General features: G+C 39.7%; 1 protein-coding gene across 1 annotated transcript in view; it reads right to left on the bottom strand.

Moving 5' to 3' along the window:
• The window catches only part of pcsk7 (proprotein convertase subtilisin/kexin type 7), a 57908-nt gene that overhangs the window by 15783 nt on the left and 27941 nt on the right, over positions 1-14184 (bottom strand). The window contains exons 10-12 of the mRNA XM_034167894.1: positions 5729-5896; positions 3798-3902; positions 3495-3597 (exon numbers count right to left, since the gene is read on the bottom strand). Coding sequence (XP_034023785.1) covers positions 3495-3597; positions 3798-3902; positions 5729-5896 — 376 coding nt within the window. The remainder of the gene's footprint in view (positions 1-3494; positions 3598-3797; positions 3903-5728; positions 5897-14184) is intronic.

A 14184-nucleotide genomic window follows, 5' to 3' on the forward strand; every position in this document is an offset into this window, starting at 1 on the left:
CCAGCTCTCGCTACCTCAGCAGAGCTGCCAGCATCTGCAAAGACACATCCCACCCCAGCAACCACCTGTTTGACCTACTACCCTCCGGCCCACGGTATAGGCCAATCCAAACTCAGGACAGGACTGGACAGACTCAGGGACAGCTTTCTCCCCAGAGCGATCACTGCTCTGAACAAAAACAAATCACTCTGATCTGCACCTTCAAGTTTCTTGTGCAATATCTGTAAACCATGTGCAATATGATTCCACAGCTGTATATAATTTCTCGTTTTTTTTACATTACTTAGTCCACATTTCATTTTATCTTATGTTTATATTAGTTGTACATATACTCTGAATAATTTACTGTTAAATTTCTCTATCTTTTATTTGGCTAAAAATGATTCGCACCACAGAAAGCACCTTTCTGGAGTTGCACTCAAATCTCATTGTAATGCAAATTACAATGACAATAAAGGTGATTCTGATTCTAATAGGACTGGACTTATGCTGAATACAGACAAACGGAGCAAAGCCTTTGCAATACCCAATGACCATATTTGACGGCTTTGTGTAATAATAATAGTGTGTATATAATAACAAGAACCTAAACAATTTATAAATACATTAAGACACTACATTAACATTAAAAATTACACAATTTAAAGGAAATAAAAGGGTTGAGTTGTTCTTCTAAAAACTGTTCAGGTCCAAGGTTCTAAAAGCATTCTGGACTCGCATGCAATTCCAAATCATTATAGAAACTTTGCATAATTTATTACCACCCTTGAAAAATGTCAGCTACCTATTTTATAAAACACTACTCAATCTAGAGGCCGTGGAACCCCAAGGACAACGTACTATGTTATATATAAAATGCCTGAGTTACATGGCTCTGAGCAGAAATAAGTCACAATATGCACAGTTGCAGCAGGGTGAGAAATTCGTCTGCTATAATAGGAAAAATGGTCATTAAAATTTGACCAAATTTTCTCAATTTAAAGTGGGCATTCTTGAATTTTTCTGGAGAGGTTTAGGTCTCTTTTCTTCTGGGTTTTTCTTCAGATCTCTCTCTCTCCTGGACACTGTTATTAATCAGTTTCCCGCACCGACTCCTGCAATCTCAGTGTTAGTGTCCGTTAGCGTCCTGGTATTTCCTGAGCTTTGACTACTAATGAGTTGTGGTGCTCCGTGACCATGTAGGGTTGCACATATCTTCAAGCAAGTGAGGGACACAAAGGAACGGAGCAAGGGAAAAATGTAAGCGGTGTAATGGTGTGGAGGAGGGTGGGATAGGGTGAGGTAGTTGGACAGACAGTAAGACAAGTGGAAGACAGACACTGAGAGACTGCTAGTACATAAAATATGGAACCAAAAACATGTTTGCTAAGCAGACAGGAATGGAGAAGAAATGAAAAGAGAAACTGTGAGATAAATAAAATAAAAGTGAAAGACACAGAAACGTAAAAAGAAAAAGCCCATGTCCAAGGACATTCAATTTAAATTTACTTGTTAAGAACATCTTAAGATTTCTTGAAATTAGATGAAAAACTCACTTTGCAATACATTTTACTAATATATGAAGTCTTATAAGTTTTACAAACAAAGCAGCATCTTTAAAATATGACTAGCACGTTGGCTGTGGTGAGCCACAGGTTCTAGATTGGGTAGTGTTTATAAATTAGGTAGCTGACATTTTTCAAGGGTTATTTATTATAGGTTATATATTATTTAATATATAATTTATGCGAGGTTTCTATAATGATTGTAACTGAAAGTGCGGGAAATTAAAATGAGAAAGCTTTGTGAATAAATGTATTTATTATTTGGCACATTTAGTTGATGTCATGTTTTACAAATGCCAAGGTTGAGATATTTCCTTTGTTCCCGAGTTTGTGTGGATACCAGGGACTGATTAATGGAGATATTAACATCCATTGTTCACTGTTACCTGATAACTCCAATTTCTCCAAAAATATTAGTCCTGTCAACTTTCCATTCATCCTTGACCCAAAATGCATAAAGATACCAAAGAACAAATGTCAGCTCTCCCCAGTTTCTCAGTGATCAAAGTTACACACACACACACACACACACACACACACACACACACACACACACACACACACACACACACACACACACACACACACACACACACACACACACACACACACACACACACACACACACACACACACACACAGGCCACCTGCCTTTTAATAAATGGATTATCAGTCAAAAAAACTTGTTTCAGTTTAGATATGAGTCAAAACAAGATGTTTCAAAGTCTTTTACTGAAGCTTAAGATGTACAGTCTAAAAATAAGTTTTTAAACCATACTGAAATTTTACTGGTCGAGTGATGGTTTCTTATTTTAAGTATAATTAGATATTTTGACTGGAAAATAGACAAATATACATGTTAAGATTTTGAGTTTTCTTAGTATGGGAATCCAAACCTTAATTATAAAGGAGAAAATAAATGCTTATTGTAACCCCCCCACCCCCCGCATTCTTTGTGGAAAAGCTGAACCACTTCGGTGTTTAATGATTGCAATATCCTTTCATTACTCAAATAAAACTCAATGGAACACAAGAACGACCATGTCTATAACAAACAACTTTACTCATTCCTCCCATGTGCTGGAGATACCACAGGGACTGGTGGTCATTTGATCCAAGATAATCACTGTGTGCACAGTAGACAGATTGGAGGCACCCATACTAAGGGAGGGCACTGACTAATATGGCAGCCAAAACACATAGAAACTAGAACAACAAACACTGCTGAGTAATGTGACAGGGAGACCTGAACAAGGCCAACAACTGACAAGGATTTAACCAAGACTGGTTTAAATGGTAACATGTGTAACACAGTAGTAGGAAGGAGCTAAATATTTTTCTGAAATTGACAGAAGACATATTTTAGGGGATTTATTCAGGAATTTTCCCAACTCTTTGTTTTGACCTTAAGAAACTTCTGTTAGAACACACACACCCCCACCCACACACCCACCCACCCACAAAGATCCTGCTCACAACTGGTGCCATAAAAGAGAGAAGATGCAGATTGTGGGAGGAACATGGAAACATGGAATGAAGACAACAAAATATTTAGCTAGAATGAGATCACATGTGTTGAAGTGCACATGTGAGAGAGCACGACATGGAGATACAGATCACACACATGACAGAAGTAGGAACTATAAATATAAATTTAGATTTCGGTAACAATAAAAATAAAACAACTCCCCCCTCAACCAAAAAACAAACAAACAAACAAACAAACATTAATGAATATGCACATCAATACATGGCAGTGCACAGAACATCCACACCCAGTATTTCAGTTTGGACATGGGGACACACAAACAAGAGAACATGACCTAATATGGACACACAGGCTGACTGAGGAGCACGAATGGAAGGAAGGAGAGAACTGACTACACTGTGCAGAGACAGCCAACTGTCTAACAAAGGACAAAACCAGAGACGATGACTAGATCACGTTACCGGTCCAGGTGCGAGTCAGCTCTTTGGGGTAGATCAGGATAGGTGTTTCTTCCTTTACTTTTGCAGTCTGATAAGAGACAAGGAATGGCACAGACTCCCAAACCTGACAGGAAAAGAAGAAGAAAAAAAAAGTCAAATTTGCTATATTTTAGTAGATGAGACTGGGAGGGGGATTAAACAACATTAAACAAAAACCATTTTGGTACACTGGAATGACAACTAATTCATGTTTTTTTTGTTTTTTGTTTTTTGGTAATTGCACATTATTTTGCCATTGTCTCCAGTAAAAACCATCGTGTATACCTTTGCAGCATTGACGAGTCTCCATGCATTGAGCAGGCCAAAGCCGTGCTGGTGGCTGTGATGGAAACCGGCTCCATTCAGCCTCCAGTCTGCACTGTTGTCATACTGTTAAAACAAATACAGAGAAAGAACATTTTTGCCCTCATCAAAACATCCACAAGTCTCTCCAGTGACCACAGCTACCATAGATTCTTATGACTGAAAAGTGTGACTCTCACCCTAATTTACTGTCAATGTTTCATAGCTTTCACTGCACATCTTCATCACAACTTATTGAGAAACAGACATCAATAAGACTTTTTTCAAAACTACGCTACGTTTCTCTCTCTCTCTCTCGTTTGTAATTTTATTCACAATGAACTGGCCAAATGGTTTTTCTCAAACACTTCCAAGCATGGGTGAACATAAAACTTACAGGCTTGCATTTTCCTGTGGAAGACAAAAAGGGAGCCTTGAGAAAACTATATAATGCAACTCAAAGAGAATCCAGGGTCCTCATTTATTAGCTGTTCATAGGCACAGAATTCTGAGTAAGACCACATTTTCCAAATCCAAGTCTGTTATTTGTACATATATTTGGAAATGTGTATAAATATACAAACAGCTCGGACCCCATGAGTATGCGCAGCATTTAGTGGCAGAAGTGGAAACTGCAACTATGCAACCTCATCCACATACTTCATTTCCTCAAACTAATAAGTATACAAGTAGCAATTATGTCTCGGTAGACTCATATGGGTAGTCTCATTGGGGTCAAAACCTACAAGACACCTGCGTAGATGAAACAGAAGCTTTTGACCTCAGCAACAAGCACCTCAATCTGTGCTTGTTAGGATTATAAAGTATAAAGAAAGGAGTTTCCCTTCAGCAATTTTGTATTAAAAATGGGCCCACCCTTGGTAACATCACAGGAGCACAAAGGATTCTAGGACAACTGTAACAATAAGAAATATCTACTTGTTCTAATAATTGAAACGTTTTATGCTTGTTCTTGTGGTGAGCTTGTTAAAGCTTCTTAAAATTATGGTCATAAGTGAATGTGAGGTCTAAATTAAGAAAAACACAACACCATGAGTGAATGGTCACTACGAACAATAAGAGTCAGAACTACTGGTGGAATCATCAGTGTCATCTAGTGTTGCCACTTGCACTCCATGAATCTGGTAATGCAACAGAAAAAAGTTGCAATATGTCCAGCTTCTCCAATCACAGAAGCCTATAACGCCTTCAGAATTGTCATGCGTACCCTTGGTGGTTTCCCTCACAAGTATCCTTCATGCATTCGGGTTCCTGAGACCTGCCTTCTCCAAACATATCTACCATATAGTATGACACAGGTTCTCATTTGTAAGTGTCTTATGCAAATTAAGTCCATGACTTGCAAGTGTGCACATATCCATCCCGACTTGTGTAACAAAAACTTTCTGAGACAGTGATGACTTAGAGAATTCATCAAAATGTGCAACAACTGCCACATGTATACTTTGTTTGTATTTCACTATGTGAAAGTTGTTTAATAGCTTTCAGTAGTCTATGAAATTTTCTGATGATACAAATATGATTAATCTGCATTTGTTTCTGAAGATGTATTAAATTATGCTCTTAAAATTTAGGGGTGCCAATAACTCTGAATAGCAATTCCAGCTTTGATGCAATAAAGTTACAAAAACATTTAGTCTTTTTCAACCCTCACTCTTATTGCCCATTTTAATCCAAGTACAACTCATGATCATTAACCACTATTTGTGTCAGATAGTCTTACTAAAATCAGTGTCTGGTCTACCAGAGCTGCACAACAATGCCCATTTTCCTCTCTGTGAGCCTTGATCAAATCCCTATTTTAGATTGGTTGTCATAAAACTGCTTAAATGAGAACAACTGAATGATCAGTTCTGAATATATAATGTACAACGTCATGTTCCTGGTCCTACCTTGGTGGCAGTGAAGGTGATAATGTGTTGGACGTCCCTCCAGGTTAGGCAGGGTCGGACTTGCAGCATGAGGGCTATCATTCCTGCTGCCAAGGGTGCTGCGGCAGACGTACCAGTGTGGCCATCTGTACAACCCGTCCCATGCTGCATGGACCAGTCTGATGTCACCTACAGAGACAAACACGTGGCTTCAGTGTAGGAGATCTAACTGTAGCAACACAATGTATGAACAGTATGGAGGCGTTATGACTCCAGCAGGATTCCAAACACACACAGTTCAGAAAATGTTCCCACATACGTTATGCTATATGGTAAATGAACAGAAGACTAGACTAGTACACAACATTTAACACAGTCCAAGTAATTAATATGGATGCACATAATCTAAACTCTCAGCTAGAACTACATCACCCAGATACCAGTATCCTCAAGCTATCCTGAAAACATGAAACATATTCTGTGGGAGGCCAGAGTTCAACACATTCAACAAAGACATGGGGTGAATGAGGACTGGAAGACAGGGATTTATGGATGAGGAGAGTCTGCTTTCTGTAGGCAGAGATAAAATTGTTGTGGGTGGAGGTAAAGTGGCCTGTGAATTGAACACCAAAAGACCAAGACGTGATTCACAAAGACATTTTGTACAGACACGTTTGGATCAAGGACTGCTTCAAAAAGTTCACTGGTGCAAAACTGTTTTATCTGTCATGACATTCTTCAGCATTCTCTCCATACCACAACCATTATAACCTCTGTGCTCTCTGAATTCACCTCATTTTTAAGACCGTAAAACCGTCCGAGTCATTTTTGTGACTGAGGGAGAGAAACCACTCTGTCAGGTCAGGAAGCATGCAATGGTACGCTCCATCCACTACACAACAGAAATGGCATGGATCCTGAATGGCATCCACCCAGGCATGGTTTGTCCCAATGCCCCCAAGTAGCCATGTCTCTGTAGCAGCCAGATAGTACATGGAGTCCCCTTGACTTTTTCCAGATGCTGGGATCCTCAACATTGCAGCCTCTGCATGCTGAATCATGGCCAGAGAAATGCACCACATGGCCAAAATGCCATTGCTGATGTTCCTTCAAAATGCAAGCAGCACACCTCATTAGGATCTTTCTAAAAAACTGTTTGTTTTCCACCAATTCATTCTAGCGATACCCAAGGATCCACCAAAGAGACCTAGTACCTAAAACAGCCAGTTGTCAACACTGGTCATTGGTTAGTGTCCACATCTTTCACTCATACAGAAATACAGGAAGTACTAGGACTCTAAAGACATGGACCTTCATAATCCTGTGTAGATAACGGCATCACGTGACCCCATAACTCCATAAACTCTTCCCATGTGCTTCTCCTTCTCAAAGTTTGAGGACCCCAAAGACAATGTCCCTACTAAGATAAGTGAATGTTTCTACACGTTTGACACTTCTACCACATATAGATGAACTTCAGATGCCCGAGACCAATAAATCATTGAAAGCCTGGAGCTTAGTCTTGATGTAGCATAATCACAAATTTCATAAAAAGAAAAGGCTGGGTAAGCAAAAACATATAGAAGTTGGAAAACACAGACAGGGAATGAGAATAAAAATGTGACAGATGGAAAGTGGACATATTCAAGATTATGAAAGATCTGTACAGAAAATAAACAGAAATACAATTAATTGTATGAGACAAAGGAGACAGACAAATGAGCTGAATCTCACCAGTGAAGTGCAAATACTGGGCTTTCCCAGTAGCATTTAATCAGCAGCAGTTGTCTATGTGATGACAGCACACAAAACCCCATTATGAACCTTATAAATGTTAAATATTTGCTTTAATATTTTCCACAACCTGTCTATTAATAGTCTGCCAAGGGAAGATATCAAACCAGTTGAAAAATAAGATAAGCAAACTATTGTCAAAACATAATTTTCATAGAAACATTATTATCCTAGAAAGCATCATCTATATACTGAGACAACTGCATGTGTCAGATGATCTTTACTATCTTTACTCCAAACAGCACCTCAGAATTCAGCCAAACTTATGGGGAGTGACACTGGCTATTGAGCATTTTAGTAGAAGTAGTTGTAGTAAAGGAAAGACAATTTTGTGCTGCAAAACTGAGCCAAACTTAGCACACACGTCTTTTAACATACAGAGAGTGGCATAGGCTAGTGAACACTTTAGCAGTAGTATTATTAGTAGTAGTTAAGGGGAGAGACACTTTTGTGCTGCATCATTATTAGTAAGCATGCTAAAAGGGAGGTGATGGTCTAGTGGTTAAGGTGTTGGGCTTGAGTCCAGAAGATCATGGGTTCAAATCCCCACCTGACTGGAAAATCACTAAGGGACCTTGGGCAAGGCCTTTAATCCCCTATTGCTCCCAATGTGTAGTGAGCGCCTTGTATGGCAGCACCCTGACATCGGGGTGAATGTGAGGCAAAGCTGTAAAGCGCTTTGAGCGTCTGATACAGATGGAAAAGCGCTATATAAATGTAGTCCATTTAAAAGGTTGGTGTCGTGCTTTTCTATTCTCTTCTTTTTCCTTTCAACTTTTGACCTCTTTAATGGGGCTGTTAAGCTCTGATTATCATAAGAATTGTGCACAAAATGAAAGAAGCATGAAACTTTCAGGGTTTGCTCTTGATGACATAAGCTTTGATTTAAAATGTGGAGGTGTTTGTAGTTTGACACCTGGGGTCAGCTAGAGGTCACTGGCCTGTAGGATATGAAATTTCTATGTATTAAATAAGAAATTGATGTGTCTTAGTGTCTAAATGTGATGGAAAAGTAAACTAAATGTATGTTTCCATGTTTCTGAGCATGAAAAACTAATTTCTGATAGGTCCAATACCCCCAGAGGTCAATAACAGTCACTCTCAAGGGTCAAAGGTCAGGGTCGCTTGAAAAGATCCCACATTTTGGTCAATCTAAATATAAAATATACACCTCCTTTGTATTTTATCAAACAATTACATGTAAATATGAACCAGGCAAAAGAGACCTATGAACATGGATACAACAAAAAAGCACAAAATATAGGCCTAACCGCAACAAGTCAGAAACAACAGACTGGAACTCATAAGAAGGGTTTACAACTTGGTGTGTCCACAACATGTGTCATCATAAATGATTTTTTTAAACATAGTTTGGGAGGAGCCTGTCGGATGATCGACAGCCATCAACTCACCCGTCTCCCATCTTCCAGGAGATATAAACCCACCAGCTCATCCTCACGTCACGCGCCCTGGTGCTGCAAATTATCCCCCCCCCCCATTTCACTAGTGGCTCTACTCTTATATCCATAGGAGGTGGAAACGGACACCGTTCTCTATGATCTCCGCTTCAAACATTCCAGGACTAAGACCAGCTACCAAGTCAAACACGTGTGCTTACATCACATCAGTCATAAGGGCGAACTAGTAGATCTAGTGAACAATGTTTTAGTCACTGCAGTCACCCGAACATGTGCACAGTGCTGCCCAAGACAGCCCTTTTTGCAATCACAGTGCACACGTTCATAGCGAGCCTGTGATGCCTCAGGGAAGGTTGTCCAAAATGGCTGCCAACCAACATCGGTGTCAATCCATCCCCAATCTGAGGGACCGGGCAAATGTGGTCGAGGAACCAAGGCCAGGTTCCATATGTCAGCTTGGTACATTGCTCTTTTGATGTGTTGTCTCAAAGCATCTTGTGTAGGGGGGATGTTTTCCAGTGATCTTGACCTCTGGGTGAAAAGATGCTTTCTTGCCTCATTGACTTCTGAGCATGCACTCTGTCATAAATCAGTACAACAAAACATTCAAGCTGAGACAAGGAAAGATCACTCAACTCTTGAGACATCTGCAACATTTCATGGAAAGCCTCTGTAACATCTGGATATACACGCCATGTATCCCAGGCAGCCTTTTTTTTTTTTTTTTTTTTTTAACCACAACCACAGAATGAAGAAGTTGTATCACAGCCAGTAAAAGAATGAAATATTAGCAGTGCAGAACTAGTGGAAGGACCCAGTGCAGCAACCACCTTGTGAATGACTATATAACAGAAACTGCTACCAACTCCAAAGGCAATCCACATTTCCTCCAGAATGACTTTCTTGTAGACATCCACTGCGAAGATGACCACATCAGAATCAACAGTTTGCACCATCACTTTCTTGGTTCCCTTGTTGGCTGCATCCGCCATATGAAGAAAGAGACGAGTATCAGTTTCCTCATGAGTGCATGGACACAGGAGACTCACGTCACAACCCCCAGGAGAACAGAGGACAGTACTACTGTTTGTGGCATACACTTCTTTGTCAAGAGGTAATGGTGTACAACCCCTGGCAAAAATTATGGAATCACCAGCCTCGGAGGATGTTCATTCAGTTGTTTCATTTTGTAGAAAAAAAAAGCAGATCACAGACATGACACAAAACTAAAGTCATTTCAAATGGCAACTTTCTGGCTTTAAGAAACACTATAAGAAATCAGGAAAAAAAAATTGTGGCAGTCAGTAACGGTTACTTTTTTAGACCAAGCAGAGGGAAAAAAAAAAATGGAATCACTCAATTCTGAGAAAAAAATTATGGAATCATGAAAAACAAAAGAACGCTCCAACACATCACTAGTATTTTGTTGCACCACCTCTGGCTTTTATAACAGCTTGCAGTCTCTGAGGCATGGACTTAATGAGTGACAAACAGTACTCTTCATCAATCTGGCTCCAACTTTCTCTGATTGCTGTTGCCAGATTAGCTTTGCAGGTTGGAGCCTTGTCATGGACCATTTTCTTCAACTTCAAAGATTCAACTTCAAAGATTTTCAATTGGATTAAGATCCGGACTATTTGCAGGCAATGACATTGACCCTATGTGTCTTTTTGCAAGGAATGTTTTCATAGTTTTTGCTCTATGGCAAGATGCATTATCATCTTGAAAAATGATTTCATCATCCCCAAACATCCTTTCAATTGATGGGATAAGAAAAGTGTCCAAAATATCAACGTAAACTTGTGCATTTATTGATGATGTAATGACAGCCATCTCCCCAGTGCCTTTACCTGACATGCAGCCCCATATCATCAATGACTGGAAATTTACATGTTCTCTTCAGGCAGTCATCTTTATAAATCTCATTGGAACGGCACCAAACAAAAGTTCCAGCATCACCACCTTGCCCAATGCAGATTCGAGATTCATCACTGAATATGACTTTCATCCAGTCATCCACAGTCCACGATTGCTTTTCCTTAGCCCATTGTAACCTTGTTTTTTTCTGTTTAGGTGTTAATGATGGCTTTCGTTTAGCTTTTCTGTATGTAAATCCCATTTCCTTTCTTACAGTTCGGTCACAGATGTTGACTCCAGTTTCCTCCCATTCGTTCCTCATTTGTTGTGTTGTGCATTTTCGATTTTTGAGACATACTGCTTTAAGTTTTCTGTCTTGACGCTTTGATGTCTTCCTTGGTCTACCAGTATGTTTGCCTTTAACAACCTTCCCATGTTTGTATTTGATCCAGAGTTTAGACACAGCTGACTGTGAACAACCAACATATTTTGCAACATTGCGTGATGATTTACCCTCTTTTAAGAGTTTGATAATCCTCTCCTTTGTTTCAATTGACATCTCTCGTGTTGGAGCCATGATTCATGTCAGTCCACTTGGTGCAACAGCTCTCCAAGGTGTGATCACTCCTTTTTAGATGCAGACTAACGAGCAGATCTGATTTGATGCAGGTGTTAGTTTTGGGGATGAAAATTTACAGGGTGATTCCATAATTTATTCCTCAGAATTGAGTGAGTCCTTATTTTTTTCCTCTGCTTGGTCTAAAAAAGTAACCGCTACTGACTGCCACAATTATTTTTCCTGATTTCTTATAGTGTTTCTTAAAGCCAGAAAGTTGCCATTTGAAATGACTTTAGTTTTGTGTCATGTCTGTGGTCTGCTTTTTTTCTACAAAATGAAACAACTGAATTAACATCCTCCGAGGCTGGTGATTCCATAATTATTGCCAGGGGTTGTATTAACCACTTGAATAGAGAGAAACTGAAATAGCTCAGCTTTGTTTTCCTCCACAGACATGAAATCTTTCCAGTTCTTTGGCATCAGAGTGCCTGGTTCCACTCTTCTCAGAGTTCCCTTTCCTCTCCTCTGTCTTGTCGTGGCTTTTAGGCTATTTGTTTGGTACACATCCCAAACAATGTAGATGCGTCTTGTGCCTGTCAACTGTGATACTATGTATGGTATAAAAACACTGTCAGCATAGTCCTGAAAGGTTTTAGCAGTGCCTGGCTTGAACATATGCGCAGCTGCAGTATCATCAATTAATACAGCTTCAACATAACCAACAGTGGTTTCTGACAAGCTAATATGTTTGGGAAAATTTTGTAGAGCATGTTCACCTCTGCATGGTATGGAAAATAAGTCTGACTGTGCCTCCAAACTATGCCTATTATTTTGATCATATAGCACAGACATTGTAAGGACAATACACTAAATGAAAGAAAATGAACAAGAAACTATATTTTAAGTTTGGGTGATGCATAACGTGGCACTATGTGATAAAATACAAAGAAGCAGTACATTATATATTTAGACTGACCAAAATGTGGGATCTTTTCAAGAGACCTTGAGCATTGACCCCTAAGTGGCAGTTTTTGACCTCAGTGGCAATTGGACTCATCAGAAATGAGTTTTTCATGCTCAGAACATGGAAATACACATTTTGTTCACATTTTCATCACATTTAGATCCTATGACTCATCAATTTCTAATTACATACATAGAAATTTCATATCCTAGAGGTCAATGACCTCTAGCTGACCCCAGGGGTCAAAATGCGAACACCTCCACATCTTAAATCAAAGCTTAATGTCATCAAGAGCAAATCCTGAAAGTTTCATGCTTCTTTCATTTTGTGTACAATTCTTATGCTTAACAGTCCCACCACTTCATTTTATCAAGTAACAGTAGCAGCAGCATTGTAGTAACAGAAGCTGCAACTGTCTCTTCTTAAGGTAGCTTATATCATGCCCTAACAGTTTCCTGGAATCTGGGTTAGGTAGGAGGTCACAGCTTTGTTGGTGAAGTTGAAGTTTTCATTTCAGTCTCTGAATCAAACCCGCCCTGGGGCAGGTAAGCAGCTAGTTTTGACATCATTTTAGCCAACTTTACAGACTAAGAACTCAGTAAGCAAATGCATTTGGGGAAAACAGCTGTTCATGGCAGACTCTAAATGGGTTTAACAGAGGACTTCACTAATGACTAAAGTGTGGTAAGTACATGGCAGGAGCACACTGTGGTTGGTGGGTCTTCTCCAGATCCTCCAGAGAGAATCAATCTTTACTAAACCTGTGACCGGCAATGACATCCCTTGATGAAACTGTATTTCCATAGTGACACACAAACACACCAGCAAATAGAGGTTGATGGCTTTACTGAGCCTGAACATACTGTCATATGTTACTATTTTGGGGAAATGAAACAAGTGCAGAGTTTAGCGAATGTGAAATTGCTCCTCAGATTTTTTTTTTCCCCAAAATATTTTTCACTTGAATTACATTCACTCATTTAGCAGATACTTTGACCACAGGCAACTTACAAGTGTGGAACAAACAAGCTCAAATTAAGTCAAATTCATGTGAGTAACCAATTAGTACTGCATCTAATCAAAGGGGAGAAGTGCAGAAGCAAAGTGAGCAGTGATGTGTGTTAGAGGATGTACTGTTAGAAGAAGAGGGTCTTCAAAAAGTTTTTTGAAGACAGAGAGATGCCCCTCCTCTGACAGCAACTGGTAACTTATTCCACCATCGTGCAGTTTCAACTGAGAATAAACTGAAATGAGATTCCCTTGTGTATAAGAATGGGAATACCAAACAGTGTTCTTCTGAGGAACATGGCACCTGTCATCAGCCTCTGACTGAGTTCAAGTTGCTGGCTGAGCAGTCAGCAGTCACTCTGTAAGCAGGCATTAGTGACCTGACTTTGATTCATGCTGGTACAGGTAGCTAATGGAAGCCATTGAGCATCGAGGTAAAATGTGCCCTTTTGGGTTAACTAAAATACCATATGCACCGCCATGACTCCTAAGGTTTCCACTGAACATGGCGAAAATCCTGCCACAAGACCATTGCAGTATTTGAGGGGAGAGATAGCCATGACATGTACAAAGAGCTGGGTAATGTACGGAGTTAAGTAAGACCGAACATTAATACATTTTCACTGCACCTCAACTACCAATATATGAAAATTACCGTTTGCGTTTCAATCCAATTTATTTATATACAGTGGCATATCACAAGATAAATCACCCCAAGGTGCTTCACAAAGGTAAGGTCTAATGTTACCCACCACCCTGAGCAAGCACGTAGGCAACATTGGTAAGGACAAACTCCCTCGGGTGTTTTTGTTTTTTTTAGGAAGAAACCTCAGGCAGACCAGACTCAGAGGGATGATCAACTCCTTAGGACATGCTA

This window comes from Thalassophryne amazonica, chromosome 4 (genome assembly GCF_902500255.1).
Source record: "Thalassophryne amazonica chromosome 4, fThaAma1.1, whole genome shotgun sequence".
NCBI classification, from domain to species: Eukaryota; Metazoa; Chordata; class Actinopteri; order Batrachoidiformes; family Batrachoididae; genus Thalassophryne; species Thalassophryne amazonica.